This window comes from Chiloscyllium plagiosum, chromosome 8 (genome assembly GCF_004010195.1).
Source record: "Chiloscyllium plagiosum isolate BGI_BamShark_2017 chromosome 8, ASM401019v2, whole genome shotgun sequence".
Classification (NCBI taxonomy): Eukaryota; Metazoa; Chordata; class Chondrichthyes; order Orectolobiformes; family Hemiscylliidae; genus Chiloscyllium; species Chiloscyllium plagiosum.
This window is the reverse complement of record NC_057717.1, coordinates 105,538,695-105,554,699: the sequence shown is the minus strand read 5'-3', so window position 1 is coordinate 105,554,699 and position 16,005 is coordinate 105,538,695. Positions and strand designations below refer to the sequence as shown.

The 16,005-nt window shown below is 46.0% G+C and overlaps 2 protein-coding genes across 10 annotated transcripts in view; one reads left to right on the top strand and one right to left on the bottom strand.

Annotated features, from left to right (window-relative positions):
• The window catches only part of LOC122552296 (angiopoietin-related protein 2-like), a 13,459-nt gene extending 10,076 nt beyond the window's left edge, over positions 1-3,383 (bottom strand). Inside the window, exon 1 of one of the 2 annotated variants that reach the window (XM_043695018.1) lies at positions 3,011-3,383. The gene's annotated coding sequence lies outside the window, so the exon portion shown is untranslated. Of the gene's footprint in view, positions 1-2,905 lie in introns of both variants that reach the window. The other variant, XM_043695017.1, reaches the window with a different exon arrangement.
• The window catches only part of LOC122552295 (ras-specific guanine nucleotide-releasing factor RalGPS1-like), a 120,541-nt gene that overhangs the window by 96,581 nt on the left and 7,955 nt on the right, over positions 1-16,005 (top strand). For all 8 annotated transcript variants that reach the window (XR_006312349.1, XM_043695015.1, XM_043695010.1 and 5 more), the window contains 7 exons: positions 8,751-8,888; positions 10,168-10,258; positions 10,988-11,052; positions 11,926-12,031; positions 12,798-12,916; positions 14,820-14,877; positions 15,884-15,955. Coding sequence is in view for 7 of the 8 variants with exons in the window: in XM_043695015.1 (XP_043550950.1) it covers positions 8,751-8,888; positions 10,168-10,258; positions 10,988-11,052; positions 11,926-12,031; positions 12,798-12,916; positions 14,820-14,877; positions 15,884-15,955 (649 nt within the window). In the remaining variant the exon portion in view is untranslated. The remainder of the gene's footprint in view (positions 1-8,750; positions 8,889-10,167; positions 10,259-10,987; positions 11,053-11,925; positions 12,032-12,797; positions 12,917-14,819; positions 14,878-15,883; positions 15,956-16,005) is intronic.

The following is a 16,005-nucleotide window of genomic DNA, read 5'->3' as shown; positions in this document are numbered from 1 at the left end:
CACAAGGTGTTTATGTTATTGGCTTTCAGCAGACTGCTCGAGACCTCTGTCTCAATCTTTCTTCATTAATAAAATAGAAACCAGGACAAAATGCAATTGTTAAAGCCGTACTATTGTTACAAAGCAAACACAAAATGTTGAACTGACTGTGTTATGACAAGTTAATTACTATCCTGGTACCCATATAACTAAAAAAAAGCGATGTCCCTTTCTCACTGAGTAGTACAAGAAGTTTGTGATAAATGACTCCGATTACAAAATTTATCATCACCATTAATTCATAGTTTTTTTTAAACCACTTTAAAGGAAGGGCTGTACTGGCAGAGAAAGGAAGACGTTGTATTGACTACACTTTGTTTAATTAAGTCACTGATTTAATTTAAATGTTCACATCAGTGACACAAATTACAAAAATGAACATTTCAAGATTGATAAATTGGGGAGGAAACTGAGCTGAGATTAAGCCAATCTACTACTCAAGACCAGATCATAGTGAGCACTTGATTTTTTTTTTTCTTAGAGTTTAGGACCAGTGATTCTCAGAAAGAAATAGTTAATGTAATTTCATGTCATGTTATTAAAAGATTGCTGCCTTTCTTTACTGATCTCAGCAACTCTGCCTTTAGATAGCGCCTTTAACATAGTTAAACATCCCAAGGTGTTTCAGAGAGGGGATTGATGGACAGTGATTTAACAGTGAGCTGCAAACAACTTCCAAAAACAGGGAGACAGAAAACTGCAGTTATGATGAAAAATCACTTTGAACTCCACCTTGACTCTTTCTCTCTCCCAGATGTTGACAGACCTGCTGAGGTTCTCCAGCATCTGCAACACATTGACTTTTCAACTCCAGGCCAATGCGCTTACCTTTTGTCATCGGGGAAACGTTAGAAACTGTTGATAAATAAGTATCGGCAGGTACCCTGGAAGATTCAAGGTGATCAGACAGCATCACCAAGAAATATTGTTGAACCAATCTGTTGGAGTTCTTTAAGGAAATGACATGCTGAGGATGAAGGGAAACCAGTGGATGTAGCACTTCTTAGACTTTCAGAAGTGCCACATGAGAGGTCATTTTGGGAAATCACAGCTTGTGCTGTAGGGGTGGCACATTGGTAAGGATGGAAGATTAACTGCCGAACAGCAACAGCCATCAAAAGGTGGGTCTCGGCTAGGCAGGATGTCCTGAGTGGTGTGCTCCAGGGGCCAGTGCTAAGACCTCAGCTGTCCACGTTCATGTGAATGATTTGACTGAAGGGATGGAAAGTATGCTGGCTGCATTTGCTGATGACACAAAGGTACATAGAAAAGTACATCGCAAAGAGAATATAAGGAAACTACAAAGGGATCTAGATAGTCAAGTATGCAAACCAGCTCTGTTCTGGAGTCTGTTTGCAAGTCATTTTGTATGTAACTCCAGATAACATAACCATTCATATGAGCATTTCCTGTATTTATATCAGATCTTTATAATTCCAGCCCTGCACTGGATTGTGTTTGTAAGTCGAGGCACCCTTGTACAATGTGGGAAATGTGAACTCAGGAGAAAGTGAGGACTGCAGATGCAGAGTATGGTGCTGGCAAAGCACAGCAGGTCAGGCAGCAGCTCTTTGGGAAAGTGAAACGGCTCATTTTGGCAGGAGGAATTTTTTTTTAAAAATGCAAGTTGCCTGAACAGTGAGAGTGTGTAGAAATATCTAAATCTCATCGTTCATGAATTGCAATAGGTTGATGTTCAGCTGCAGCAAGTAATTAACAAACTAATGGGATATTATTGTTGATTGTGAGAGGAGTTGAATAGATAATAAATTAGTTGAGAACCACATCTTGAGTTCTGAGAACCGTCTCAGTCCCCTTCGTTAAAGAAAATGTTAAAGTGTTGGGAGGAGGTCAGAGAAAGTTGATCAGACTAATGCTGGTAATGTCAAGGTTAGAGTGGTGCTGGGAAAACACAGCAGGTCAGGCAGAATCCGAGGAGCAGGAAAATCAATGTTTCGGGCAAAAGCCCTTCATCAGGACCTTTGGGCTCTTGCCCAAAATGTCGATTTTCCTGCTCCTCGGATGCTCCCTGACCTGCTGTGCTTTTCCAGCACCACTCTGATCTCCAGCATCTGCAGTCCTCCCTTTCACCTAATGTTGGCAATAGGCATTTTGCTTTATGGGGAAAAGGCTAGGTCCTGCTTCCTCTGGAGTTTTCATAAGAATCCAAGCTGACTGGATTGAAACCTACAAGAGCCCAGGGGGTCTTGACCGAGTCGGGAGGATGGTTCAGTTTGTGGGAGAATCTCAGACTTGGGTCACAGTTTGAAAATAAAGGCTCACCTATTTGAAGCAGAGGTGAGGGGAAATGGTTTTTCTCACAGAGTGAGTCTCTGCAATTCTCCTTCCACCATGTTTTGAGGAACTGAGGCCTTGACCCTGTTTCTTAAAGGTTCGATTCCCGATCAGCAAAGGGAGGGTGAGAGGTCGTTGTGGGCAATTGGAAATACAGAGTAATCGGATCATGACCTGGTTGAAAAGGGGAGCAGGCCGGACGGTGTAAATCTTCATATCTTTATGTGTGATTGTTGCTGGAGGTTTTCCCGTTAAGGAGATGAGAGATTGGCCTGCCATTGTTTCCTGGTAGTGTCTGAGGGAGGGGTATTGCTGAGCGGCTTGGGGTGACATGGGAATTGTTAACAATTCTCAGATCACTGGGACCATTAACCCACCTGAATAGCGGAATCCTTTCACTTGTCTGATTTCTTAAGAGATGTGGGTGTGTCTTTGTCTCCCAGTGGGTCAGTACACTATATAGAATCCTGAGAGAAAACTTGTTTAACTTTCTTGGCAAAACCTGAGAAGTCGCATTTAACAAAAGCGATGTATTTCACTGGAGTATTGTAAGATAACAAAAAGTCCTTACCTGTAAGCAGACTTGAGCTTCCCAATAGCTGGATATCTGACTGTATCTAATATTCTCAACTTCAGATCACAAGGGAAATGTCCAGTGAGGAACATGCTCCTGTACCTTTAATTCCTATGGATCAGAGTTAATCAGGATTCCCTCTGTGCTCTTGTTCAACAGCCTTATGTTCACAATCTTCCCGGTCGGAGGAGTGTTGTCAGTCATTCCACCTTGTGCTGCTGTCTCTGTCTGTGTCTGTGTGTGTTTGACAGGGCAGTGGGGAAAGGCAGCTGCAGTTCAGCTCTGCCCTGTCTCTCACCGACTTTATCAGAATCAGCAGCCAGTCTCCTTGTGCCTTTCCGCCCTATCGGAGTTTGGCCTGTCAAGCTGATAACTGATGTTTCTCCACTGCGCCAGGCTCCTCCCAGACACAGTAAACTGTCGATCAGCATCGACCTGGGAGTGATCCTGTCATCTCCCAGCCTCTTGTCTTTTCCAACGGGACTGGCATTATTTTAGTTCGAGCTGGGCACTTCTCAAACTAAATGAGTTGAGATCTGTCTCCTGTGTGAAACCAGCATGAAACTAAAAGTGCTCTGTGTGTGTGTGTGTTTTTGTGAACGAAGTGGAGCTGGGGGTGTGGTACACAACAGTCATGTCAATAAAACAGTCTTAAAATAACCCCACTTCGAGAAGAATAGTCAGCTCATGTGAGAGTTGGTGGAGTGACTGGGAGACTCCTGATTTCTCTCTCTCAGCATGGTGTCAAACATGGTGCCTGCTGAGAGACTCTTTGTTCCCAGGCAGTGAATGGGGAGGTGGTGGGGAATTAAAATAAACTCCTGCCCTGATTGTTTTATGGTTGGGGAGTTTATGTCACTGCAAGCTGCCACAAACAAGTGATGACAATGTTTCTGTCTCTCTGATGTTGGTTGAGGGATAGATATTGGCCAGGTCCCTGGGAAATCCTTTGCAGTTATGTTTAAATTGTGCAGTGGGAACCTTTTACACCAACCTGAAAACCCAGACAGGATCTCCATTTAATGACCAGATCAAAAGACCAGGCCTAAACCAGTGTGGCACCCCCTCAGTGTACCTCTGCTGATGTTGGCCTGGATTTTGTACTGCAGTTCCTGAAGTGAGTGTTGACCGTCTTTCCCTGAAGTGGGAATACTGTCTGCAATCACCAGGTGGTTGAGGAAGTGAGGAACCAGTTTAAAGCAGTCATGGTGCTGACAGTCACAGCAAAATCACTGAATGCAGATCTGTTACTGTGTAAGGATCAGTGGCTGAGCCAGACGGATGTTCTCAGGTCAGTGATGTTAGCTGGACTGGACTAACATGTTAAAACTGGCCTGAGCACCCCAGGGCTGAAAGCAAGCTGAAGTCCAGGTGGTGCTGTGGTCAGGGTAAGGGGGCTGTGTCTCACTGTTCCTGCTCCCTGTAACCCTGGGTGAGCCACTGCCTTCAGGAGAAGGTGGAAGTGGGAACTGGGAAAGCGAAAGGCATTTGTAGGACAAGTGAGGTTACTTGGCTTTCCAAACAAATCTACAGAGATGAGTCAACAGTGATTAAAATGGATGTGAGAGCAGATGTTAAATATACATTCAGGTCAATGGCCTCAATATCCAAACAATGGCTCACTAAATTCTGTGGTTTTGCAGCACTGAGCTTGGGTTTATTTACTGAGCTGACGGATTTACTGATTGTGAGCGCTTCCAGAGCTGCTGGTGAGTTTTCAGGAGGGTCTCAGACTACCCAGGAACTCAGCAGGAATGTTTGGTTAAAATTTTGGTCCAATGCCTTGGTTTGTGATGTAGCTGTGAGGTACTGGATATTAAGCTCTGGTGTTGCCTTTATAAATCTCTCGAGGACACTTTCCTCCTTTTCAGACCCTCCGATCTGCCCAAGCCCTAATATCTCCTTGCATGGTTCAGTGTCATCTTTTATTTTATAATGTTCTTATGAAGCTTCGAGGATATTTCATCATCTGTGGAGAAAGTATATAACCATCAGTTGCTTTTCATTGTTCACTGTATCATCAATTTTCACTTTTGTGTTTGAAATTGAGACATGGAGAGTTTGTTTTTGCTGTTCTTGGTACAGTCTCCCAGCGTCACATTCGGTCTAATGCGCGTACACCTCACACTTAGCCACTCTTGCGTGCACACTCGCACCCTCTCTCTCACTCACTCATACACATACATTTACTCACTTACACACGTACACTTGTCTGCACACGCTCTCGCCCACACTTGTTCCTGCTAACACACTCCCCCACACACTCACTTGATCTCGCACACCCGTACTCATACACCCCATTCCAACTTGAATTCCTGACTGAGATCCAAACTTGCACCACCCCTCTGCTGGAAGGGGTGACTCCATTTATAGTTCCGATCCAGTTAGCTGCTGGGTAAAATGTCCAGCCAGGACAGGCTGAGGGACTGACCTTCATCCATCCCCGATAAGTCAGTCCATCGACTGGGGCCTCGAATACGTATCTCTGCCCTCCCATCACTCTTTGAGGTGACCCTGGTAGTACCATGTTGAGTAGGTGCTTGCTACACCACCTTGATTATTATGGTGACTATCTTCAAAAGTACTTCATTGACGTTACAGCATATTGGGATGTCCTGAGGTTGTGAAAGGTGCTACATAAATGCAATTATTTAATCCGTTGACAATGACAAGCGCAAGTATGGAGTATTTCTAATGGGGCTCTCCCCCTCTCCCAGCTGGCTGGAGCATTGCTCTGTGTTGGAGCAGATGGATTATGTTGAGAGAGGCTGAGCAGGAGGTAGACTGACAGGAAATGACAAGGCCCTTCCAACAGTTCAGCTCAGTGACTGTTACCTACCACGGTGAATGTTTGCAGGTCAGGAGCTTCTCCCCCCGCCCCAGGAGCAGCACTGAGAAGTGTTAAACATTTCCACAGGAATATTTACCCAATGTTGCTGTCGATTAGATCGAGGATTCACTGGCTGCTTGTGTCACTTTGACCTGGTGTTTTGCACGAGTTTCCAAAACTATCTGAATTCACTTTTGATCTTGTACCTTCAAAACATTCAAAACTGTCTCCTTTCCAAGTTCCTTTTTAATTGAAATGTGGTTCTGTGTGGTTATAAAATGAAACCATTGCAATAACATGGTGTTGATTTTGTTTCAGAGACTCAGTGGGGTAAGGTATGTACCGGGCAGGCTGGGAGGGAGTTGTCGAGCTCTGGAGCTGTGGTTTACTAAGGAAGTTGAATCTCTTGTCAAGAGGAAGAAGAAGGTTTATGTTAGGATGAGATATGATGGCCCAATTAGGGTGCTTCAGAGTTACAAGTTAGCCAGGAAAGACTGAAAGAGAGAGTGAAGAGGAGCCAGGAGGAGACATGAGAAGTCACATGGCATGGGGTGGAGGGTGATTTAGGTTTGGATCAGAAATTGGCCAGCTGAAAGAAGACAGAGGGTGGTGGTTGATGGGAAATATTGATCCTGGAGTTCAGTTACTAGTGGTGTATCGCAAGGATCTGTTTTGGGGCCACTGCTGTTTGTCATTTTTATAAATGACCTGGATGAGGGCATGGAAGGATAGGTTAGTAAATTTGCGGATGACACTAAGGTTAGTAGAGTTGTAGATAATGCTGAAGCATATTGCAGGTTACAGAGGGACATAAGCTGCAGAGCTGGGCTGAGAGGTGGCAAATTGAGTTTAATGTGGAAAAATGTGAGGGGATTCACTTTGGAAGGAGTAACAGGATTACAGAGTACTGGGCAGTGTAGATGAGCAGAGAGATCTGTGTCCAGGAACACAGATCCTTGAAAGTTGCTGTCCAGGTTGATAGGGTTGTTAAGAAGGCATACAGTGTGTTAGCTTTTATTGGTAAAGGGATTGCGTTTCGGAGCCATGAGGTCATGCTGCAGCTGTACAAAACTCTGATGTGGCTGCACCTGGAGTATTTAGTACAGTTCTGGTCACTGTATTATACGAAGGATGTGGAAGCTTTGGAAAGGGTGCAGAGCAGATTTACTAGGATGTTGCCTGGTGTGAAGGGAAGGTCTTATGAGGAAAGGCTGAGGGACTTGAGGCTGTTTTCATTCGAGAGTAGAAGGTTGAGAGGTGACTTAATTGAGACTTATAAGATGATCTGAGGGTTAGATAGGTGGACAGTGAGAGCCTTTTTCCTCGGATGGTGATGGCTAGCACAGGGGACATAGCTTTAAACTGTGAGGTGATAGAGAAGTGACTTAATTGAGACTTATAAGATGATCAGAGGGTTAGATAGGGTGGACAGGGAGAGCCTTTTTCCTCGGATGGTGATGGCTAGCACAGGGGACATAGCTTTAAACTGTGAGGTGATAGATATAGGACAGAGGTCAGAGGTAGTAGGGGCGTGGTATGCACTGCCTGCAACAGTAGTATACTCGCCAACTTTAGGGGTATTTGATTGGGCATTGGATAGGCAGATGGGCGAGAATGGAATGGTGTAAGATAGATGGGCTTCAGATTGGTTTCACAGGTCAGCGCAACATCGAGGTTGAAGGGTGTGTAATGTGCTGGAATGTTCTATCGAGGTAACACAGCATTACTAGGTTACTAACCCAGAGAATCAAAACTGATGGTCTCAAGCAGAACTCCAACTGGGGAGATTTCAAATGAATGGATAAATCTGAAATAAAATGTTAATCCTATTAATAGTAATGAAGCTGCCAGGTTTTACAGAAATCTTCATTTGCTGAGCCTGTCTCAGAGGAACATTCCTGGTCTGGCTAACGTCATGTACACAGTTTCACAATGTGATTAACTCTTAAATGTTCTCCGATGTAGCTGAGCGGGTTCCTCCGTTTGATCCAACCCTTACAGAATGAATGATTGAAGGTGTACCTACACAGGCTCACCAGCATCTGCCCAAGGAGAATTGAAAATGTTCAAGGATCCCTGTAGTTTTCAGGTTGAGGATCCAGTCCACACTCCAGCCTGCCGTTTCAGGCGGGTTTTGGACGGGTGGGGGCAGGGTTCCAGAATTAATTTGTTCAAATTGGTCGACATGGACGGGTTGGACCAAAGGGTCTGTTTCCATGCTGTACATCTCTACGACTCTAAATGGTGATCCAACACTGAAAGAATTTTTTAAAAATCATTCGGGGTGTCGCTGGCTAGGCAGAGGGCAGTTCAGAGTCAACCACATTGCTGAGGGTCTGGAGTAACGTGCAGGCCAGACCAGGTGAGGGTGAAGTTTCCTTCCCTGAAGGATATTAGTGAACCAGATGGGGTTTTTCCAACAACCAACGATGGTTTCCCAGTCATCATTCGATCCTTAGTCCCAGATATTTATTGAATTCCATTCCCACAGTTGCTGAGTTGGGATTTGACCCCAGGTCCCCAGACTTCTTGCCTCGCTGGGTCTGTGTATTAACAACCCAGCGATAATCCCACCTCCCCATTTGCAGCAAATCAAAAGAGAGTGTCGGTTGGGGGGGAGCCGCTTTTCTGAAGAGGGTGTACGTTTACCGGACAGACTGAAGGAGTTTTACTGAGTGACATGATGTTACACCAGACACTGTCTGTGTGAAATATTCCTGTAGCATCCTCCACAAGCTCTGCATTGTTTACAATGAAGTTCTTTCTAAGAAGAGTAACCTCTGTAAACTAAGATTCAAGGCTCCCAATCTGTGCACAGCAAGATCCCATGTACAAAGAGTCAATGACCTGGTTGATATACTTTAGTGATGGTGGGTGAGGAGACATTTGTGATGCAAGAGCTTAATGTCCCTCACCTTTTAGTGAAATGGGACAACCAACTAAAGGTTTGTATTTCAGAAGGAAGCCTCAGGTTCGGGTGTCTCTGACCCTGGCGCCTCTTGTCTCTGGCAGGGATTTACTTGTCTGACCTTACCTACATCGACGCTGCGTTTCCACCATCAACAGGAAACCTGCAGAAGCAGCATTGCTGTGACCTGACCAAAAACGTTCTCCGTCTCATCTTGGATTTGCAGCAGTTCTGTGAATACGGTAATAGCCTCTGACTGTCGTCTTTCAATGTGTTAGTGTCGGTGTTGGACTGGGCTGGACAAGGTCAGAAGTCACCCAATCCCAGGTTATAGTCCAACAGGTTTATTTGAATCACAAGCTTCCGGAGCGCTGCCCCGTGGTCACTTCACCTGATGAAGGAGCAGCGCTCCGAAAGCCTGTGATTTCATGTTAACCTGTTGGACTGTGTAACCCGTGTCATGTGACTTCTGACTTTGTCACCTTTTGGATAAACTGAGATTGTGGCTGTTTTGAACCTTTCTCAATAAAGTCCACATGCTGGTGCAGAGGGGATCCCTTCATAGAACGGGGCACATCTGATTTAGGAGAGGTAGCCGAGGTATTTGACAACGTGCAGTATCTACCAGTGATCAGAAATAGGCCATTCAGCCCATCAAATCTGCCGTCCTATTCCGAGATCACAGCTGGGTCTGATAGTCTTCTCTTTCCTACCTTTTTCCCCATTACCCTGGATTCCTTTGCTGGTTAAAACTATCCATCTCCGCCTTGAATATCCTTAATGACCTAGACAGACTAAGGGAGTTTTACTGAGAGACATGATGTCTGTGTGAAATGAAGAAATGTTTCTGTAGTGTCCTCCACAAACTCTGGATTGCCTGAGAATGACGTTGTTTCTAAGAAGAACTCTACCGTAAAGAATTCCACAGATTGACTTGTTTCTGAGACCAGAAACGTCCTCTCCATTTCTATAGTAACTCCTTGTTCTGAGATTATTCTGCTTGTCCTGGACTCTCCCACAAGGGGAAAACAACCTACCCTGGCAGGCTGCTGGCAATCTTATGTTTTAATAAGGTTTCCGGGGTGTAAAAGCTTCACGTTAGGGAAGCAGGTTGGGATTTTCCCCACAGCTTTTCCGGAGGTTAGCGTTCAATCCCAGATTTATTAATTGAGTTTAAATTGCACCAGCTGCCCTGCTGGTATTTGAACCCAGGGTCTCTGAGTGTCTCACTAGTGACATTGCCTCTGCTCCAGGGCAGAGTGTCTACTTGAATGGGCCTGGTGGCGGTGATGATGAGTGAGACACTCTATTCACACTGTGATTTGCCAATTTCATCAAAATAATGAACAAATTGCTGGCAACGTCCAGTGGATTCATTGATACCTCAAGGGAGAGTGTTAACGTGTGCGCGCCTGTGTCTGTGTGCGCGTGTGCCTGTGTCTGTGTGCGCGTGTGCCTGTGTGCGTGTCTCTCAAATGCTGACGTGTTTTCTCCTCCCATTCCCACCTGGCTGGTTTGCAGACCTCCCAACATTGCCTCATGTGCAGAAATACCTGAATTCCCAGACCTACATCGAGGAGCTGCAGGGATTCATGGAGCAGGACAACTACAGGTTAGTTCTGTACTCAGCTGTGCTTTCACTGAAGATGTTATCCAAAAGGACAGCCAATAAGTTTCCTAAACTAGGAATGAGATAGAACCTAGCAGGCAGGAAAATGCTGGCTGTGTTTCAGAACGTTCCATCACCTCAACCGGATTACAGGGGGAACTGGGAAGTGGGTTTTGTTCATAAAGAAATAACGTAAAGGCGGCACGGGTTCGATTCCAGCCTCAGGGGACTGCCTGTGTGGAGTTTGTACATTCTCCCCGTATCTGTGTGGGTTTCCTCCGGGTGCTCCGGTTTCCTCCCACAGTCCAAAAATGTGCAGGTTAGGGTGGATTGGCCTTGGGAAATTGCCCCATGGTGTTCAGGGATGTGCAAGTTAGGGTGGGTTAGCCACGGAAATGCAGGGTTACAGGGTGGGGGGTGGGTCCTGCTGGGATGCTGTTTGGAGGGTCGGTGCCAAATGGCCTCATTCCACACTGTAGGCATTGTGATTCCGAGATGATGTGGAGAGGCTGAGTGAGGATGCCAGAGGTTGGGGCGTGTGAATGTGTTAATCGAGAAATTTGGAGTGGATTGAGGTAGCTTCACTCAGCCTCAACGTACAGTTAGATGCAGAGTTCCATTTGTATCCACCTGCTCACAGTGACTGACTGAAGGTTGAATAATTTCCAGATTAATCCGTTATTTTCACTGAATAAACCCTGAAAGTTTTTATGTTGTGACATCTTTCTACAGATTGTCTCTGATGATTGAACCTGCATCATGTGCTCAGCAATGTGTCTCCTCAAGGCAATCTCAAGGTGAATGACTTTTTTAAAAATCCTGCTATAAACCTTATTCACAAATGGGCAATTCTCAGGGGCTGAAGCTGATTGAGAGATGGTGTGTAGTGGTTCTGGGGACACCTAGTGGAATTTAAATTCAGTTCATCAATCTGGACTAGCCTCCATGATGGTGACCCTGATAACCATTATTGTATGATTTGATTTGTTATTGTCACCTATACAGAGATACAGTGAAAAGTATTGTTTTCCATACTAACCAGACAAATTATAACTTGCATAAGTGTGGCACGGTGGCTCAGTGGTTAGCACTGCTGCCTTACAGCACCAGGATCCCAGGTTTGATTCCAGCCTCGGGTGACTGTCTGTGTGGAGTTTGCACATTCTCCCCATAGTCCAAAGATTTGCAGGTCAGGTGGGTTGGCCATGCTAAATTGCCCATAGTGTTAGGTGCATTAGTCAGAGGGAAATGGGTCTGGGTCAGTGTGGACTTGTTGGGCTGAAGGGCCTGTTTCCACACTGTAGGGAATCTAATCTAATAAGTACGTCAGGGTAATAGACCAGAATATGGTGCTACAGCTACAGAGCAGATTCAGAGAAAGCTCAAACCTATGAGAGATCAGTCATAATTCTGATAACAATGGGGAAGAAACTGTTCACAAATATGTTGATACATGTTTTTCAACTTTTGCATCTGCTGTCCAATGGAAAGGGAGTGGAAGAGTATAACTGAGGAGGGAGGACTCTTTGATTTTGTTGGCTGCTTTCTTAAGGCAACGTGAGTGTAGACTGAGTCAATGGAGGAAGGCTGGTTTTCATGATGACCTGGGCTGTGTTCACAACTCTTTAACCATGGAACAGTCTGTAAAGGATTCTGGGTCTTTTCCTCAGGCTCCCTCTCCCCCAGTGAGGATACTGAAAGCTCTTACGGTGATGCCTCAGTCACGTGTCTGTGCTTGACGCGGGGACATCGAAGGTGGCGCAGTGTTGATTACAAGTGAGTGGTGACCTCAGTCGGGTATCTGTTTGTAATCTCCTCTTTGACTCCCTCTTTAACTGAGACACTGCTGGATTGTGCCAGTGGGCTGTTAGAGGTCAGTCATACATCCCCATCGCTCTAACACAGCCATTCTCCTGTCTGGGGGGTCTCCTCCCTGGAACAAGACCAATACTGACCCTGGATACCTCTTGAACACGCAACCACGATCTGTCTCAGGGTACTTTAATGACTGTGTAACATGGTAACGCTTTGGGGCATGGTTCTGTTTTCCTTATTGGGAGACAGTGAACAGGTACCAGCAGTGTTCAGTCCCACTTGCTTTCCACACACTGGGTCAGGGGCTGGTGGGAGTGAGACAGGGGCAGAGCTCTTGTTGGGTGGAATTGGTGGCTAGGAGAGGGGGTATAGGCCTGTGGAGAGTGAGCACATTGACTCCTATCGTCAGTGTCTGTGACATTTGGGAAGTGCCACTTGAAAAGCAGATGCTGGGAGAGGTCAGCCCATTGACCTGAGCCAAGGTGAGCCAAGCTAATAGTCAGAACGTTCTGAGAGAGTAGTTATTGTTTGATCTTCAGTTGGCCGTCTCTGGGATTTGCAGGAGCATTGGTGATTGAAGGGGCCTGTGGGTTTGGATCCACATGATTGGAGAGAAGGGTGAGGGGATGGTTTTGGGTTACAGATTGAAGGCACTTAATCTGCAGCACTGTTTCTCTCTCTGCCTCCCCACCCCACCCCCCCACCATCTACTATTGGATATTGGCAGAGCTGGACGGACCAATGCCAGCACCCAGAGGAGTGCCACCTTCCCTGGCTCGTTGCCTCGGTATCTCCTGGACGACAGTGAGATGGAAGGTGATTTGTTGTGGGTGAAGCAGACAAAGGGTGAGTCTACCCATGAGCGCTCTCCAGGTCAAACACCGCCCACCAGCAGAAACGGCACCTTTTACCACCCAATGGGATTTGGTCTCTTTCTGATACTTGGGGTTTGGCTTTGGTACCCCTGTGGGGGGGGGGAAACGGGTACGCCTGTGGGGGAGGTGTTGTTGTGAGCTGCTGTTGGGGTTCTCTGACACAACACCAATGGTGGGTGGTCCTTTACCTGCTCACCATTCTCTCTCTGGTGGTCAATGTGGCTCCTCGAAGGTTCGGCCTTTGAGGCCGTGAGAAGATTTTTAAGAATCCCTGCCGTTTAAACACTTCTTTCAAGATGCTCAGCAGAACGCTGTTAACTTTCTGGGTTCTCTCGGTCTGCAACATGGAGATGGGGGAGGGGGTCACACCAGGAGGCAGTTTGAGAAACCCTATTTAGATCTGAGCAATCTCTCCACGTCCCAAAGCCAATGAGGTGCAGGCGCTGTTGTAGCTCAGGAAATGCAGCAGCCAGTGTACGCACAGCAAGATCCAGGGTGGACTGTCTGCTCAGTTGCTGTTGGTTGAGGAAGAAATGTTTAGCAGGACCCCAGGGAGAGATCTCCTCTCCTGCTCCTCTCAAATCTGTGACCACAACCTTAGTTTAACATCTCACCTGAAGGATCATTCCCCCTGACCCTGTAGAGCCCAGCTGAGCTGCCCTGGGGTTGGGGATGGAAGGGACTGGGGTTTGATTCATGTAATGTGCTCCAGGCTTTTGAACTTGTTCCTGTAACCTCCTGGTGTGGGGGTCTGTGATTTTTATTTTTGGTTGTTGGCCATTATCACTTTCAGATGGTCTCGGACATTATCACATTGTGGGATCTTACTGTCCACTGTTGTGGCAAGGTGGTGAACCCCACTGTTAATTAAACCGAACCCCCAGAAAAGCTCAGCTCACCTCGTAATCTGTTAAAGTATGAATAAAGGAGAGCTCTCAAATTCCACTACTTAAAGAAAAATATTAATTTATTCTTTAACTCTAAAAGGTGATCATTAAACAACAACAATTCACAAATCTAATCCCCCCTTTCTCTTAGCTGCTTACTATCTACCTCCAACTCTGTACCAATATACTGTTCCAATAAAAACTTATTAAAATAACATCAGCTTAATTTCAAATCATTCAGTGTCTGCCTTCCTCTGGCTGACGATCTCCCTGGGTCGAAGGCTTTCTTTTCAGTGTGAATATGTTTCATATGAAAAAAGTACCTTTGATACAGAGGTTCTGTCTGTCTGTCTGTCTCACTCTCTCATTCATTTATTGGCAGTTGCTCTGTCTGACTTTCAAACTGCCTGCCTTTCTTAATGCTCCTAAAATCTGATCATCTTATTGGTTCGATGATGGCAAAACAATAAATTCGCACTCAATTGGGTTTTAGTATCCTGGGGCATAATTTAAACTGGCTAAATTTGAATTGTTGTCAACAGCAACCAATTCAGGTATCCATTTCACAGCCAGATGTTACATATTTTCAATTTTCCAGTACACTCTGAGACTGCTAGCTAGTCATTATGACAGGTGCTTGTAAGCTCTGTGCAGAACAGCATTCTCTCTTAAACTTCATAACACCACAAACACCTGCTACCTTTCTCTCCAAGTCCAGTGCCTTCAGTGGCTGCACATTCTGATGCTGTATAGCAGACTCTGGTTTCTGTGTCCCCGCATCCTTCACCAAGAACCCAACGATGTTTGTCAGCCCCACAGCAGCAGAGTATCTACATTTCACCCACAGAGTTTTCATGCCTCATCACTTGCCTGGACCTCATGGAGTCTACCTGCTCACTAACTGGGCCAGAGTTTGGGGCAATGTGAGGGGATTGTGGAGGCAATTGGTTGGGGTTTCATGGATTCATTTTAATTTCTTGTTCCCAGCCCCTCAGGCAGAAAGCTGTGATGTTCGAGAGAGAAACCCTTGTTCATCTTTTGAACGGTGAGCAACTTAACTCAAAGTTAAACTCTCTTTAAGCAAAGCAAAGTGAATATTTGGACTGCCCCCTGCCCATGCATGAAGAGATGAACACAAGCCAGATGCAAACTACCAGGAGTGTGGGAGGGTGAGGGGGTAATCTCACAGACAGGTGCATGTTTAATGGTGTAGGAGGAGATCGATCTGCCCATCCTGTCTATGTCATCTCTCCAAAAGATTTTCTTGGTGCCATTCTCCTGTTAAACTTCAATATCATCACTGTCCAGGTAACAACTGAACTCCCTTCTCAATATCTCGACTGAACCAGTCTTGACCCCACTCTCGGGCAGCATATTCTCGACCCAACTCACTTGCGTCGTGGCTAGGTTGGTTTTGGTCATGTTGTGTTTGCTGCTTTTGCATATCATTTTAAATCTCTTGTTCTCAAACTTTTTAAGAGTGGGACCAGCTTCTCCTGATCTACTCTATCCAACTCTCCCTCATACTTCTGAAAACTCTCAATCAAATCTCTGACTGACTGCCTCCTCTCTCCCAGGTGAGCAGTCCCGACCCCTCTGTCCCCACCGCGGAAGTTTAATATCCCTGGAAATCTCTGCTGCACCTTCTCCAATGGGTTTGGATCCTTTCTGGACGTTGTGGACATAATACACCAGCTGAGGTCTAACACACGCCTTGTACAAGGTCCACATCACCTCTCTGCACTCCTACTCTCTGTCCTTTTAATAAAACCGGGGACGTTGTCCACTTTATTCATATCTCTGTCTGCACTGTCCTCCTACCTTCAGTTATCCACATCCAACTCCCTCTGCTGCTGAGTGTGAAACGCTCTGAAAGGAAATCAATACTAAATCAATAATGGAAATGTTTTAAATGTTCGGGTTTACTCTGAGTGGTAGTAGGGTCATGGGGCTGAGGCAGCTGGTTACAAATCCCTGCTGTTCCTGTGAGCTCCCCCCCCCCCCCCACTGTGCAGGCGTTGATTGGGACTTGTTTTATTCTGTTTCCATAGTAACACTGGGTTTTACTGCTCCCTGGGCCGTGTGACAACGTCAATGTGGAACCCCCTCAGGAACCTGCCGAGGTACGTACCCCCCCCTCACCCCACCCTGTGCGGCAGCTGCCGCACCGTCC